General features: G+C 52.0%; 1 protein-coding gene across 1 annotated transcript in view; it reads right to left on the reverse strand.

Annotated features, from left to right (window-relative positions):
- The window catches only part of CHST11 (carbohydrate sulfotransferase 11), a 79,944-nt gene extending 65,477 nt beyond the window's left edge, over positions 1–14,467 (reverse strand). Inside the window, exon 1 of the mRNA XM_078861052.1 lies at positions 14,184–14,467. Within this exon, the coding sequence (XP_078717178.1) occupies positions 14,184–14,268 (85 nt within the window). The 5' untranslated portion in view covers positions 14,269–14,467. The remainder of the gene's footprint in view (positions 1–14,183) is intronic.
- Positions 14,468–16,433: the final 1,966 nt, after the last annotated feature.

The following is a 16,433-nucleotide window of genomic DNA, read 5'->3' on the forward strand; positions in this document are numbered from 1 at the left end:
AGCGAGGGTGGCTTGTTCAAAGGGACCTTCAATTAAAAGAGGCTTTTGTTTCAAATGCAAATGTTCGCGTTGTTTCTCTGGCCATCTCCTGCAATTTATGAGCGAGTTAGGGTAGCAGAGGAGGCCGCCAGCAATCCAGCCGTTGGCGGCCGTGGCGGCGTGCGTTTCACAGAGATCGCGCTCTAAACGTGGATTTCTGGGGAAGTTTGCCGAGTGGCCCCACGGGGTCAGAGCACCGAGCCAGCAACACGCTCAGACTCCGGTTGTTTAAAATCCAGGCGGCGGCCGCAATTGGTGAAGGCGAGTTCCTAAGCGCAGCGACCGAGTGGACTCAGCCCAATAACCGGCAACCGACCGCGCCAAAACAATATTATGACGATGTCAAATGTGCTGCGGTTGTTTCGTGCCCCGAAGAAGCTAGGGGGCATATTCTTAGGTTTTTTCGGTAAAGTCACGTAGGTAAAAAATGTTAATTAATAAAAGTAAAATAAAATAAAAAATCACGACGTTTCGTCTTCAGTTGGAACCGTCACAGCACGATAGCTGAAGACGGAAGCTTGTGTTGCCTCCGAAACGTCGCGATTTTTTATTTTAATTTCATTTTACTTTTCTTAATTTTAATTTTTTACCTACGTGACCTAAGAATATGAATCCTTGCAGTCACGAAAGCTTCAAATCTAGAAGCTAGGTGGCCCTGAAGAAGCTCCCACCCCGCAGAGCGAAATGTCAGACGTCGTGCCGCACGACGCGGGGCGCAACCCACAAAAAACGCAGCGTGAGAGAGATACATTCATATGTATCTAATATACATATCAATGTATCTAATATACATATTAATACACTGTATATTAACAATGGGTTTTGTACGCCATCGGCATGAATTCATTCCAAGCTTTGAACATACAAAGCCATCCGTTTTAACACGGGTGCTTTCGCGACGAATGTTATCAATAATAGAGTGGGTTCTTTTTTTTTACAGCTGTTGCAGGTTTACTCTCAAACACACCGGTGTGCTGAACTAGTAATGAATTGGCACAATTTGTTCCCGTAATAAAACCTGACTAATCAGCTGTGTCGGGCCGGTTTAACGACACATTTGTAGTTCCGCGAACTAAACCCAAAAACATCTATTGCGGACCATCCGTCTTTTGACGGTCAGTGTGGCAGTCTCGCGGCAGAGTGTGGAGGAAAGTGTGGCGTCTACATAATAAAGGGTTTGTTTACAAGGGGCGGCTTAGTGTGGCGTCTCCTCCGTGAAGGATGTGGACGGCAGAAGGCTTGGGTCTGGGAGAAGCCCTGTGCACAATGCCCTCTCCAGCTGGTGCCTTCTAATGCACTGCACACTGCCCTGCGAGATGTCCTCATTGATCTTCGTATCGTAATTGATTGCTGATGGCATGAACAGAATACATTGACAAGGGGGGATGGGGGGGGGGACCAAAGGAAAACATTTTAAACGTGGATTGCCGGCATCACAAATCAGCCACGGATCCCCTCATTTGTATGCGGTTGTGGGCGTCCCAACGGAAAGGCCTTTGCCAAGGCCCGGCTGTGTAACATCAGAAACATTGTTTCTAAAAAAGCGCCCCCTACCTCATTAAACCGCGACGTCAACGACAATTTAGGAGGAGACATTTATCGTGTTGGGCTTGCTGCTGCTGCTGCTCTTATGGTTGTCGTCTTATGGACATCTGTGAAAAAGAGCTTTATAGCTCATCGGATTCCTCCAGTATAAATAAATATTCTGATTCTGTTGTTGCTGCTCTTGGAACGGGCGCACATTTGACGCGTCCTCCGTAAACGCGGCTGCGTCGGTTTTCACCTTTGCCCTCTGGCACCCCTCGCACGTGCCCTCCGGTCGCACCGAGTCTTGTCAGTTCCTGAATAAGCGCGTGGAGCAAAACGTCGGACGTGGCGCCACAACGTCGGAGAGAGAGAGCTAACCTTTGTAAATTATTTAAACTGATGCGCAAAAAAAAAGAGACATCCCACTTGTTTTTTGGGGTTTTGTTCGTTGGAATAAATTGTCAGAATTTGCCGGCCGACTTCAAGGTTGGGAACGATCGAATGTTAGGGGCAGCAGAGGTTATCATTGGCAACGGGCGAGTGCGCAGGCGGCGTGATGCATCTGGCAGTAAAACCCTCGCCGAATCTTACGGGCGAGTAGTGTTTGATTGATGTCATTTTTGTGATTATTTTTATTTCTCTCCCCTTCCAGTTCTCTCCGTGGCCATTCTGAACTTTTCGCAGAGCAGTGCCAACTCTATTGCCACGCCCGGATACAGAGCCGGCGACCTCTGGCCCGAAAGTCCAATGTGCTAACTATGGCACCGTGGCAGCCTCGTTAATAAACGAGTTTATAAATACAAGCACGTGGTTCGCCGGCGCCGCCAACGTCATTTCTGCAGCGTCGCCGTAAAAAGCCCGAGCGAGGTTCAGCCGCCGATAATAAAATAGAATCCGCTCCGGTTATGGACGAGCAATTCACGAGAGGCAGGAGCGGGCGCGACGCTGTGCAGAAGATGATGATGACGACGACGATAATGATGGTCGTGGCAGAGTGGTTCGGTGGCTGAGATAATGAGGCGAGAGCTTCGGCTGCGATTTGGCACGACCACCTCCCCACTTCCCACTTCAACACCGCGCATTCGAAGGCGAAGGCCCTGCCGTGCGTACCACGGAAGCAAAGTGCTTCCTCCGCGAGCGGTCGTGATGGCAAAAAAATAAACGGTACGCGAAATTGCCGGTTTCAGAAACCGCAATGTGGGGGAGTGGTGGAGGGGGGCTTCAGTAGGGGGGGGGGGAGATGCAGCCACCATGGCTGTCGTGGGGGTCCAGACACCACCTCTAACGTTTTTATATTTGGTTGAGAGACAACCACAACATTTTTGGGCGAACATCCAGGTATTTCTTCTCCCTTGGGCGAGGTGACAAGAGACGCCCGTCATGCTGACGACGGTACCTTGAAGTGATCGGGAGCAGTCGGCTCAGCACCGAGTCAGTAGCGGCCGGCGGTGGCGGAGATTCAGCATCATTAGAGTGCAGTGGAGCTCCCCTTATCCGCGCTGAAGTAGCGGGGAGCGAATACCGCGGCCCCATCTGTAATGGAACCAATCGCCTCCGGGGAGCCACGCACGCGGAGTAACGCACCCCCCCCCGCCCCCCCCGTCTTCTGTGCACTGTGCGGCCGTGCCGCCGCAGGAATGTAGCAGCCGAGCAAGACTGCCAACAGCAGGGGGGCGGCAGGGCTCGTGACAGCTGCGGCGCTGCCCGGTCCGTGCGGATTCATGAGCGTTGCTCCCTCGCACATCGCGGGTTTTCTCCGGTTACACCGACTGCCTCTTTCGCACATCGGAACGAGCAAACATTGCAATGCAAGAGCCTCCGAGAGGAGGAATCTTGAGACTCGGCGAGGCGTTCCTGGATAAAGAGGACATTGCTAGTATTACTGCTATGTTATCAGAAAGAGAATCGAAATATGTATCTACACTGGAGGAATCCGATGAGCTATGAAAGCTCTTTTTCACAGATGTCCAGTAGGGACAAGCACAGAAACGTTATAACAACAATCAATACAAGAAAAAAAACACAATTGGAGTGCAAACAAATCACTTACAAAATATCTACGCATCTCTGCGGGTAAAGCCCACCGAGCTATTATCATCACAAGAACACAGTCACTGCCGTCTCTTCGTGGGGAGGGAGGGGGTCCAGGCGGATCGATGGCCAGGCCAGGGTGAAGCACCGAGGGGGGCGGTTCGCGTGGCGAGCGGCACAGGCAAAGTGGCCACGGGTCTTGGCCGTCGGCGCTCCGCTCGCCCCGGTAGAATTCGACCGCGCGGCAAGTCCGGCTCGAGCGACGGTGCGGGCGGCTGCGCGAGCGTCGTAGGGCCCTGAGGGCACTCCGCAGGGAGGGCCCTGAGGGCACTTGGGCCACCTGGCACTCACTCGGATCTCCGGTCGACTTCCATCACCCCCCCCTGCCCACCCCTGCCCCCCCTGCCCCCCTGCCCCCCCCCTGCCCCCCACAAAGCAGCTGGCATCTCTCAAAATCCTTCGATGGGACACATCACCAAGCACAAAAGTAGGACATGTCTTTTACAATATATATTTATATGTTTAAGTGACTAATTTGCGAATTTGCTTTAAAAGGTCAAATTATGTCTCTAAAAGCAGCGTGACATCTTCGGGCTATTAACTCCTTCAGTGGGAAATGTTTTTTCTTCCAAATTCCACTCAGCGTCATGTAATGAGACAAAAGACACTCGCGTTAAAAGCCTTCAGTGCTATCAGTGTGTTATTATTAGTGCACTCACTACCTTGTGTTATGACAGTGCACTCACTACCTTGTGTTATTATAACAGTGAACTACCTTGTGTTATCATGACAGCCAGAAGGGCAGAAAGCTAAGCCACGGAAATGGTGGTTGAATTCTCACTTCAAGGAGGCATCTCGATTCACCGACGCCAAGGGGCGAGACCTTTCGTGGTCCACTGGGTCATTCCTGTCAATCTTCGTTTCCGTGACACCAACTCCACGATGTGGTGCAGCGCGATCACGTGATGGACGTCACGGGTTGACAACGAACCCCCTGTGACGTCACTCTCACGTGTAGCCGCCGTTGTCGACAGCAGCCTCGGAGCCCGAAGTGTTGGATTGCTCGTTTTTAAACTGTGGTGGAGCTATTGCGCTTTGCTAGGTTCTGCCTCGGCGCAATATCGTAATGCAACAGCCAACCTGATGTTGAAATGAAAAGTCAGCGACGCGAATGCGTTACGAGCCGTGCCGATGGCCCCGACACGAGACTTTGTCTGGCTGGCCGTCGCGAGATGCGCATTGAACGACAACCTCTGCTCGAAATCCATTTAAAATCCGATCCTCCTCTATTAACGATTTTCATCTCCCTGCACCCGTGACTCGTGAGTTTAACCACGCGGCATTGTCGCGCTATTCATGTAATTCGGAGGTTTAATCGCCGCTATGCACGTGGTGCGGGTGTACATGGCACTGTACAATCAATTATCCAATTCCCCACCCCCCCCCCGATTGTGATTGTATCGCAATTAAGCGCAGAGAGCAAGTGGGGGTGCGTGGGGGTGCGTGGGGTGCGTGGGGCTGCGTGGGGGGACTGTGGCGATGGGGGCATGGAGCGGTGGTGCTGCGGTTAGCGCTACGTTGCGCTCCGAACCCGGCGGCCCGAGTTTCGATTCCTGCTCACGGCCAACACCGGTGACGAATATATGAATCGGTCATGGGCCTCCCCTAGGTCGACTCAGTCTCAATTGAGTATCTGGCGCTGTGGTGTGTAAACATCGCCACGAGGCAGACAAAAGCAGCGGTGCGTGGTGCTGGCCACATCACCTCCTCGTGTGTCGTGACGACCTTCACAGGTGCTTGCTAACAGCAATTTCCCCAACAATCTGTTGAGGCTATACGGGGGATCTTTGTCTTTGTGGAGGGGGGCAGGGAGCCACGGAGAGTAAGGCAGCCACACAACAAAGCAGAACATCCCGTGCCACAGCCACCCTCCGAGAAGATATTTAAATGTTAGTGGGTTCATATCATCATCGTCATCATCAATCATCTGTCACTCCATCGGCTCATTAACGGTGATGAGGCAGAACCCATATCTGCCATGGTTCTCTCTCTCTCTCGACCAGCATCACTGCTTTGTTTAGTCTAAACCCTCCATCTTTCTCGATCTCCACCCGGTTTTCTGTCTTGCCCTAACCACCATTTCCCCACTCTTTCTTTGGCCAAACGTACCAATGTAGGACCACTCCTGGGGGACAAAAAAAGGGAAGAAAGAAAAACAAACACACGAAAAAGTATCGAGATCGATTGGAGGATTTCGGTTTTTCCTGGATAAGCGACATTACGACCGGCCACTGATGCGGTAGAAGCAGCAGCAGCAGCCACGCGGAGAGAGGAATAACAGAGACGCGGAGCAGAAATCGTGCTCCCGGGAAGATTCCATCGCTCCCATCGCCTCCTGTTTAAATTTGTTTTACTTCTCCCCGCTCTCGCCCCCCCCCATCCTCGCCCCCCCCCACCTCGCTATCCATTCCCTCGTCTGGCCCATTTTAAAATTCTCGGGGCAATCGCGGCGCGCCTCCACCGATGGCAATCTCATGCCTCAATCGGCCCCCACGGCTCGAGAGAAGCGCCGGGAACGTCAAAACACAGAGAGGGGCGGGGGGGGGGCAACAACTAGGAGAGTGATCGGAGCAACATTCAATTTGGCGGAAGCAGAGAGCACATTAGCCAAATCAGCGCCAGCACCGCACCAGCAGCTACACTTCTGATGGAACATTTTGCCAGAAACCCAGCCGGGGGAGGCGTGCTGGTGGTATTTTCTGTAGCTCAGCCCTGGCCATCAGCTGCAGATGAATGTAAAACCCCTTGGTTATCATTTTATTTAAAACTAGTTAACCATGCGACCATACACTAGTACGAGCCCTCCCACTGATGAATCCAATCCTACCGGCTAGCTATGCAGCCACGCGTTCTAACCCTTGCGACTAACTCAACCCTTCTAGCAGCCAGCCAGCTAATCAGAGTGGAAGATGGTAGAAATCTTGACCAATGCCAATCGTCGATTAACGATCTCTCCCGGCCTGCACAGTAACAGCAGCTCAGCCAAATCATCAACCAGCCACTGGTCGTAGCCCTTAAAACCCCAAATAAATGATAACGATGAGCTCAGTTAACCACCTACTGGGATCTTATCTTGAGTGTGTGTGCCAACGCACTGCCTCGTGCCCCTTTCAGCAGGGAGGGCATTGCCATGGCAGGGCCGGGGGTGGTTGTTTCCTGGCAACAGGGGCACAAATCACTTTCTATCGATTGGTGAATTACGGATGAGATGGGTAAACGTGTGTGTGTGTGTGCGCGGGCAATGCCACCACGAATTATTCCTGGCAGAATGCGTCTAACACCCAATTTGTAGGATCCTCCTGGCAAGAAAGCTTGAGGCCCAGTGAGGCTTCACTGGCTAAAAAATTGACGGATATATGTGTCTCATTATTATTTGTCCACTGAGTGCGCACGTGTGTAAATGATCGGAGAGGGGGGGGGGGGTCGTTCGGTGGCCCGATGTTTTAAAGAACACATGACATCACAGGATGGCAATGGTGTATCTGAACCTGGTCTGAGATTCTTCTGGGTCCACTCAGCCTAAAACGAGCGTGGTCAACATCAGCGGTGCGAACGTAGGGGCACTGCGGCTTAACGTGCTTCTGACCACGACCAGCTCCTTCGCGAGCTACTCCAGCGCTATCAGGCGCTCGCTGACAGCGCCCGCGCTAGCAGTATATCGTGCGGATTTATTACTCTGCAGCTGATCGTTGACCCTCAACTCACGGCGCAGACAACAGTGAGCTCGTTCTTATCACCGCAGCCCAAGAGGTAAAGTTCCCGGAGAACGCGCCAATCGAGTGCGCGTCTGTGCCCTGGGTTTGGCGCGAATTGCTGTCAACAACGGCGGCACACCGCAGATCATCCAACAGAAGTTGGTTTCACAAGGCTCCTCCGATTTCGTTTTTTGGTAAACACGTGTTTTAGGGAGGAGTGGTCACCGCTGCGGCTCTAGCGTGTTGCGCTACGAACCCAGCGAGACCAGTCCTACCACACAGCCCCCTTCCTTGTGTATCTGGGGCTCTAACTGCGTGGAAGTCACATGGAAAAGCATTCTCTGAATACATACTGACCAGAATAGCGAAGTACGGTAAAAAAAACCCCATTACTGACACTGTGTTGTATGTCTGTATGTTTAACTTCTTTCGCACCGTACGTAGCTAATTGTGATAATTTGAAGGCCTTCATCCGAAATGGCTGCACATTATCATAGTTATTATTGCACATGGAATACACATATGATAGACGCGCATTTTTACTCAAGACTCCTATAACGGAAACCTTGTACAAGTGCCAAAGTGGTGGAAATTCCACATTCCCATGACGGTGGCCAGCCAGTTTATTTGACAACAGTGACGGGCGCATACAGGTTAACGTGGTTCACCAATTGGCCAAGTGACAATGCCACTGCAATCCCTTTCACAGGGGGGCACAGCGACAGCTATTTACGAAAACGAGTTCAGCCACCGGCCGCTATTTGTGATGTGACACCGATCTGGGCGAGACCGAGCGGCTCGCGTGAGCGACGTGATGCACTCGTTAACATTCAGCAGTTTGCGACAGACCGGCAAGTCGCGTATGCCCCTTGTGCAAATGCACGCAGTCCAAACCGGACCGCTAGCCGTGTGCTTACGCGCGGCAATTCGTTCGGAACAAATGTCCCCTCTTAAAAACGTCGTAAATAAAATGTTTTTTTGGGATTTGTATTTTATATCCAACAAAAAAGATTCGCCAACAACACTGGAATCGTGTGATAGTGACGTTGCTCGGAATGTCACCTAGTATATATATTTATTTTAAGGCAGTGTTGTTGATTAATGTGTTGTTGTTTTGTGCTTGTGCATCACTGCCAATGGGTTTATAACCGAACAATTTGTTTAACTTAAAAAAATGGGAATGTTTCAAGAAGTTTATCTCAACCGTTGCCGTCAGAGTCGCATCACGAGACATAGTGTTGATTTGGAACTCTCGCACAGAGGTGGACATTACAGAGCTACGTCCGAGATCCCGGAGCAACGGTCCCACACAGCAGCGGGCAGCACTCTCCCAGAGAGTAATGGTCGTCACATCACGGTCGGGACAGATACTTAACATTCTCAGCAGAGCTGGAATTTGGCCGAATTAAGTTCGAAAACTATAATTATTGTCACGTGTTTTTTTTTGTGAGGTCACCGGTAACTGGCATGAGACCATCACCGCACAGGCAGCTGCTGCCTGGCTTCAAACCCATGATCTTTTTTATGCTTATATCGTGGAAGCACGGTGAACATGTACGAAGCCTGATCAAAAAAACTCGAGGCCAGAACGTGAGTGGAGGAAAGGAACAGAACTGGGGGGAGGCGAGTGGTGGGGTCGCGTGAACTGGAACAGATGACCGCTTCAGCTCGCACGAGAACCTGATGCGAACCGACGGCCGAACTTAAACGCCGCTAATGCATCCGCGAACATGGCTGGCCGAGCGCAAACTTACGAGCGGAGGTCTAAGAAGAAGTCCTGTGCCTCGACGCCTGCAACAGCCCCGGCAATCATCGGCGTGGGAACAGAGGGCCAAGCAGGGCAACTACTCGCCCATGACTTTTATGGTTCCACGGCTCACATCCTTCATAGCCCCGCCACCCCCACCGACCCAATACCCACTACTTGACATAAGCCCCCCCCCCCCACGATGGCTACTTGACCCCATGTCTCCACCCCTTCTCAGCTTCAAGATTTGTTCCAACGTGCATGTTGACGAGACCGGACGCATTCCGAGTGACTGGATGGACAGGGCACACACACACTGTACGCACACACTGTACGCACACACACGTCTCGCTCCCCATGTCGGTCCATCATTCCTTTTTGCGTGGTTCGCCCACGTTTTGGTCATTTTATGCAAACATTTGGGCCATTAGGGGCCGTCCATAAATTACATCACGCGGTTTTGGACGATTTTTGACCGCCCCCCCTCGTCACACGGCGTCACAAAAAGTCAGCCCCCCCTCAATTATGACGTCACGAAGCTCTGCCCCCCCCCAAATAAAACATGCTTCAAATCGCTTTAAACTATTGCCATTGTAGTGCGTAACTAATGTGCCGCTGCACTCTGATGTTGTAGGAGAAAACATTTATTAAAAAGTCAATTTAATTAAGTAGAACGTGTTGTCTATATTTATTTAAAGTTGCGCATTTTGATGTGACGTCACATTTCTCAACCCCCCTCGTCACACATCGTCACAAATGTCTGACCCCCCCCCCCCCCCCAAGGTGCGTGACGCCATTTATGGACGGCCCTTTAACCTTCCACCACCCGACAAGATTTGTCACGTTCACAGAGACATTATTTATACACGGCAACGTAGAGATGACATTTTGACTGATAACTCTCCACACCGGCGGCTTAAGGCTTTGTGATTGTTGCACAGGGTCAGCTGCTCGGATTTGCTCCTTCCACGAGCTTCTCTCTTCAGCGCCTGGTCTAGAGTCTCTTTAAAATAAGTACTTTATTTTTGCAGGTAAGGGCCACTTAGCTGTACATCTCGATTTGAGAAGCGACCTGGCTAATCACAAACGATGGCCCGACGAAGTGGCTAATGGTCACGTGGTCATTTATTGTCACATCCACCGCTGCCCTCGTATCTCGCGGCACCGAATCTTGTCCCGTGCCCCATCAGCCTCCCCCTCGACTCCCTCCCGTGGCATCTCCACGGCTGGCACCACCACCACAGCCCTTCTCAATGTGTCTTCACTGCCTCTTCTCACAAACAAAACAAGGCAAAGATCCCCCATATAGCCTTAACAGACTGTAGGGGCAAGTGCTGTTGGCGAGCACCTATAAAGACCGGAACTGTACACGAGGGGGTGGGTGGCCAGAGCCACGCCCGACCGCCTTTGTCTCCCCAGTGGCGATGTTTACACACCGCACCAGGTACTCGTTTTGAGGCTGAGTCGACCTAGGGGAGGCCCAGGACCGGTTCAGATAATCGTCAGTGGTGTTGGCCGTGAGCGGGAATCGAACCCGTGTCGCCGGGTTCATAGCGCAGCGCGCTAACCGCGACACCACCGCTCCCCTCTTCTCACATACACACACACATCCTACCTATAGTGCCAGTACGGACAAACAATAACTTGTATACAATAGCCAAGTGACCTACACACGTAAACACCCGTACAATAGTCATTTGTCCCACCGGGATTTACAAAGCTACACAAAGTTTACATGTGTACACATAGACGCACAATAGATCTGCGGTCACACATTCGTATTCATGCATACACACACACAGAGACACAGAGACAAAGACCCCCCGTATAGCTTCACATAGACTGTTGGGGCAAGTGCCGTTAGCAAGCAGCTATTAAGGCAGCACGGGGTGGCCAGCACAACGCCCGACCGCCTTTGTCTCCCCAATGATGACATTGATATTTACACACCGCGCAAGGTACGCGTTTAACGCGGTCAACGCGCTCACCCTGAAGGAGCCCCCCCCCCCACTACCAGTGCAGATTATCGCCACTGATGTTACCCGTGCCACGGGTTTTGAACTCGGGAGGCCGGATTCGTAGCGTGCCGTGCATCCAAGCGCTGCACTACCACTCCCAAATAATTCGTCTCCAACGACAAAAGGCGAAGATCCACCGTACAGCCGAAACAGATTGTTGGGGCAAGTGCTGTTAGCGAGGAGCACCTATGAAGGCCGACGCGGCACACGAGGTGGTGGGTGGCCGGCACCACGCCCGGCCGCCTTTGACTCCCCGGGGCGATGTTTACCACACACCGCACCAGGTACTCATTTGAAGGTCGAATCGTTTACGGTACAATGAGAGAAAAAAAACACATTCAAATAGTTGAGGGTCCATGCACTTTCTGCGTGTGTGTTTATCCGTTACGTGTCATTATTTACAGGGAGAAAACGGTGTACAGGGAATACTCTACTTACGAGCAAATCGACTTACGAACAAATCCACTTACGAGCAGACCCCTGTACAGGTGTCGCGACCACGCACGTGCGTGCTTGATCACAACCCAGCGATCATCATCACCATCACATCGATCACGCGATATGTGTATGTGCTGCATGTGACCACACGGAACACACACACAGCGACTACTGAACCACAGCCTATGAGTGTGTTATATATAGAGAGATCTAAAGATAACAAACTACTCGCTCATCACATTCGACAATAACCACTGCGCGGCCTTCCACGCCACAGAGACATTCCAGAGGGGTTAGACGACAACTATCAAAATATGAGAATAGGTTTTTCCCTTTTTTCTGGCAACAAAACAGGTTTTGAGATGTTAAAACACCAAACTGAAACTTTTTACAAGGAATCATGTCTGCATTAACCACAATACTTGTTGTCAGAATGCAAACAAAAAACAACACTCTGATAATATATGCATTGTCCTTGAAACTGATTGGTCCGCACCATCGACGGCTTTCTGTTTTGTTGCCAAAAAAATGAGAAAACCTATTCTCACATCTTGGCACTGGCAAAGGAGGTCCCATGATGAAACAACTGTCAACTCTCTGCGTCGCTGGCCTCTTTCGCTCTCTGTGCTGATAAACGTCGCCTGGTATGTACCAATACGTTGTTTTCATTCTAAGGTCACCCGTTGGGTGTCTCCTGTCGTCATTTGCGCGCTTGTGCACAGCCCTGCCAGCCCAGCCCGAGCAGCGTTAGCGAATACGTCCGCGTGGAGCCGTAGACAAACACGCGCTCCCACGTGTGCGTGTGTAGGAGTTGTGTGATTATACCAGCGGCAACAGCCCACTTATCGCACACGCGGTGACAACAGGCGTTATAAAGAACCCCCCCCCCGCCTCGCCATGATCAACTGTGTAAAGACAAAGATCTCCCCCCACCCCCGTATAACCTTAACTCACTTTGGGAGCAAGGGCCGTTAGCGAGCACCTACAGCACTATGTAATATACACACACACGCATGTAATTACCAAATCAAAAGACAAACACAAAGAACCCCCGTATAGCCTTTAACAGACTGTAGGGGCAAGTGCTGTTAGCGAGCATCTACGAAGGCCGGCACGGCACACGCGGGGGTGGGTGGCCAGCACCCCTGCGGCGATGTTTACTGCACACCGCACCAGGTACTCATTTGAGGCCGAGTCGACCTAGGGGAGGCCCAGGACCGGTTCAGATAATCGCCACACACCGCAACCTGGTACTCGCATTGACAGGATACCCAGAACACACGTGGTCACGCCGTACCCGATACGTACACACAGCAACCACACGGTACACACACCAACCATTAACACTTCACGTCCATTACACTCAAGGTGACCACTCTAAAAACATATTTATTCATGTACCCCCCTCCATATCAATGCACGCTCGCTTAACCATCGAGACGTAACGCAGCAGTAGCCAGAGGACTTACACCAAGCCGTGTATACAAATTAAACACACACACGCCAATTATAATCACGCCATATGATACAAAAGACAAAGATCTCCCTATAGCCTTAACAGACTGTTGGGGCAAGTGCTCTCAGCGATCCACGCTATTGACCACACACACACACGATGACTACACGAATGATTGCTGTCCGCGGCGATATATCACAGTCACACGCGCGCACACGATGACCACACACACATTGATCACACCAAAAGACACTTTGACACACCAAAGACAATGATGACACCACCACACACGCTCACATCACACCATGCACACAGTCTACCCAACACAACGCACACACACACAGAGACGACGCCGCAACACGCTACACACATAACTACAAATACCAACATCCTATAACCCGTATATCCTCGACTGTTGGGGCAAGTTCTGTTCGCGAGCGTCTATGAAAGGTGGCACGGCACACGAGTGCGTGTGATGTGCACAGAAGCACGCCCGGCTGCCTTTGTCTCCCCAGCGACGATGTTTATACACCGCACCAGGTACTCGTTTGAGGCCGAGTCGACCTAGGGGAGGGTCTGGTTCAGATCATTGTCACTGGTTTGTTGGTGGCCGTGAGCGGGAATCGAACTTGGGTCGTCGTGTTCATCGCGCGGTGCTCGAACCGCAACACGACCGCTCCCCACGTAATGACAAAGATAAATGTACCCCGTGTAGCCTCAACAGACTGGTGGGTCAAGTGCTGTTAGCGAGCACCTACAGAGGCCGGAACGGTACACGAGGTAGTGGGTGGCCAACACCACGTAATGACACCACACACACACACGATGATCACACACACCCCACACACATAGCCTCCTCCACACACGCACACCACACACAAAGTCACCTCCACACACACCACACACATAGTCGCCTTCCCACACACACACTCACTCATGGTCTCCCGCCACACACGAACACAAAGTCCCCGTGCACACCACACACACCACACTCACACAGCACCCCGACACCCACAACACCCCCACACCCACACCACCGCGCTCACACACCACACACCACCACACTCACACAACACCCCCACACCCACACCACCGCGCTCACACACCACACACCACCACACTCACACAGCACCCCACACCCACACCACCGCGCTCACACACCACACACATACTTTGAAAGTAGAAGATGACGAGCAGACAGGATCCCACGCTGGTCACAAAGATCACTCTTCCCACGCTCCTGCGTCTCGCGTCCATGGTCTAGGCTCCTGGCTCCTCTCAGCTCTGCTGAGCTGTTCAGGGGTCCCAACTCGTTCCTCACCCCCCGAAACCCCACCCCCGATTCAGCACAGCCCGAGTTGAAGCCACTGCGTGTGCACGGAGCGAGCGTGCGAGTCTGTGCACCCCGACCGCTCTACCACGCAGAGTCTCCGTGGCGTGCCGGGGATGCGCACAGACGCGCAACATCACGCCCGTGGGTCGCCTTAAGTAGGTAGCGCCGGGGAGGCGGAGGCACGGGCTCTGGGAAGGAATGTACCATGACCGCAAGAGGGAGGAGGAGGGCGGGGAAACGTGGTGATGGTGCTTAACCCTTGCGTCTGTGGTGGGTGTGGTAGAAGCCAGCCTTTGTCAAGCCGCTGCTGGGTAAGAATGATAATAAGAATAATTATTTAGTTATTTATCCAGGAAATCCGCACTCGAGTCGTCGTCAGGGTTATTTTTACGCAGGGTCCTGCTGCTACTGCTGCTGCTGCTTTGGGTTTTTATATAATTTTTACAAATATGTTTTCAGCCAATTGATGATGAGTTTTTGATGTTAAACAAGTGGAAAGAAACCGGAGCACCCGGGGAAACAGCACGCGTTGAGCGGAGGGGGGGGAGCAAGAACACTCCCCGTAGCAGTTGGCGATGAGTCCACTTGCTGCACTGCCTTCTGACGAGCCAGGGCACGGCACCTCCACGACGCCCATTGTAAGGGAGTTTCACAGCCCATCTGTGCCGTAATCCACCAACCATCGCTGCTACCCCCACAGTTTCTGCATTACAAAAACAGCCGTCGCCGCCACCACCACCACCGCCCGGATGCATGGCTGGGTCCCCACGGTGTGTCCGTCAGTCCGTGGGGGTTGTTTGACCATACTTCACCATACAGGTGCCATTGCGGGTCGGTGAAGTGGCGGTGGTGGTAAGACGGGTGCATGCATCTCTTGCTACTGATAACTCGTGTTAGCAGTGGCCGGGGAATGGAACTCTTACTCTTGTCGGCTTTGCATGCATGTATGTTGAACTTCTTTCGCACCGTCCTGCAGGTGTAGCTGCCATTGGGACAAATCGTGAGGATCGTGGGTAGGCTGTGTATGGGGCAGTGTGTCCGCGTGGTGCAGGGCAGTCGCCAAGTGTGAGTGAGCATCGCCCTCTGATGACTTCTCTGGCCGTGCCACGTGGAGTGGTGCATGTTTTACTTTACTGTTCCGCCTGTGTTCCAGGGAAGCCTGACTCACGAGAACCTCTTGACTCTGTTTCAGGAAAGTCCTGCCACGTTTTCTTTTCGCTATGGGCCGATGATTGATACGTGGATTCCAAATGAGTAATTATGCGATGGAATATAGACATTTTTTAAAATTCATCAAAATTTGGACCGTGACGCCCGGCGCACAATGGCCCTCCACTTGCGATTGGCGTCACGGGAACTTTAACGTCCCCTGTGAGTGAAACAGACGGCGCATATGTTCATGCTTAATACACCCACGATGTCCGACGTTTCACACCACGTCCTGGGGAGCCTCTTCAGGAACTGTGAGATGCCAAATACATTTCCTGAAGGTTCTCCCAGCACGCTGTAGCTAAACCGTCAGACAACGTGCCGAAAAACTCGCGGTGAAACCAGAACACCAAACCGGAACGAGTTACACAGCACGACCACGAAATCCCACGACAGTAAAACCCCTCTATAACAAACAACAAATACCCCACGTGTTCACAACGCTGACAAACGCGAATGGTTATGGCTGGACGCGTTACTAATGCTACTGTGAAGTGTGTAAATCTTACGATTGAAGTGCAGACGGATGAACTCTATACAGACCTGGCAGCGGTGCTGCATCTCGTTTTGCCTTGCAAGCGCATGCGAGCTTCTCGCGGTGTGGGCGCCACGGTGGCTAGGAGATGTTAACTACCTCGCATGGTATACAGGGGGTCGTGGGTTCGATCCCGACGCTGACGCCTGCTGTATATTTGGAGTTTTCATCTCTCATTATCATCATCACGGTCGCTATGAGATGTTAACTACCTCGCCTGGTATACAGGGGGTCGTGGGTTCAATCCCGACGCTGACGCCTGCTGTATATTTGGAGTTTTCATCTCTCATCATCATCATCACGGTGGCTAGGAGATATTAACTACCTCGCCTGGTATACAGGGGG

Source organism: Lampetra fluviatilis, chromosome 11 (assembly GCF_964198595.1).
Source record: "Lampetra fluviatilis chromosome 11, kcLamFluv1.1, whole genome shotgun sequence".
NCBI classification, from domain to species: domain Eukaryota; kingdom Metazoa; phylum Chordata; class Hyperoartia; order Petromyzontiformes; family Petromyzontidae; genus Lampetra; species Lampetra fluviatilis.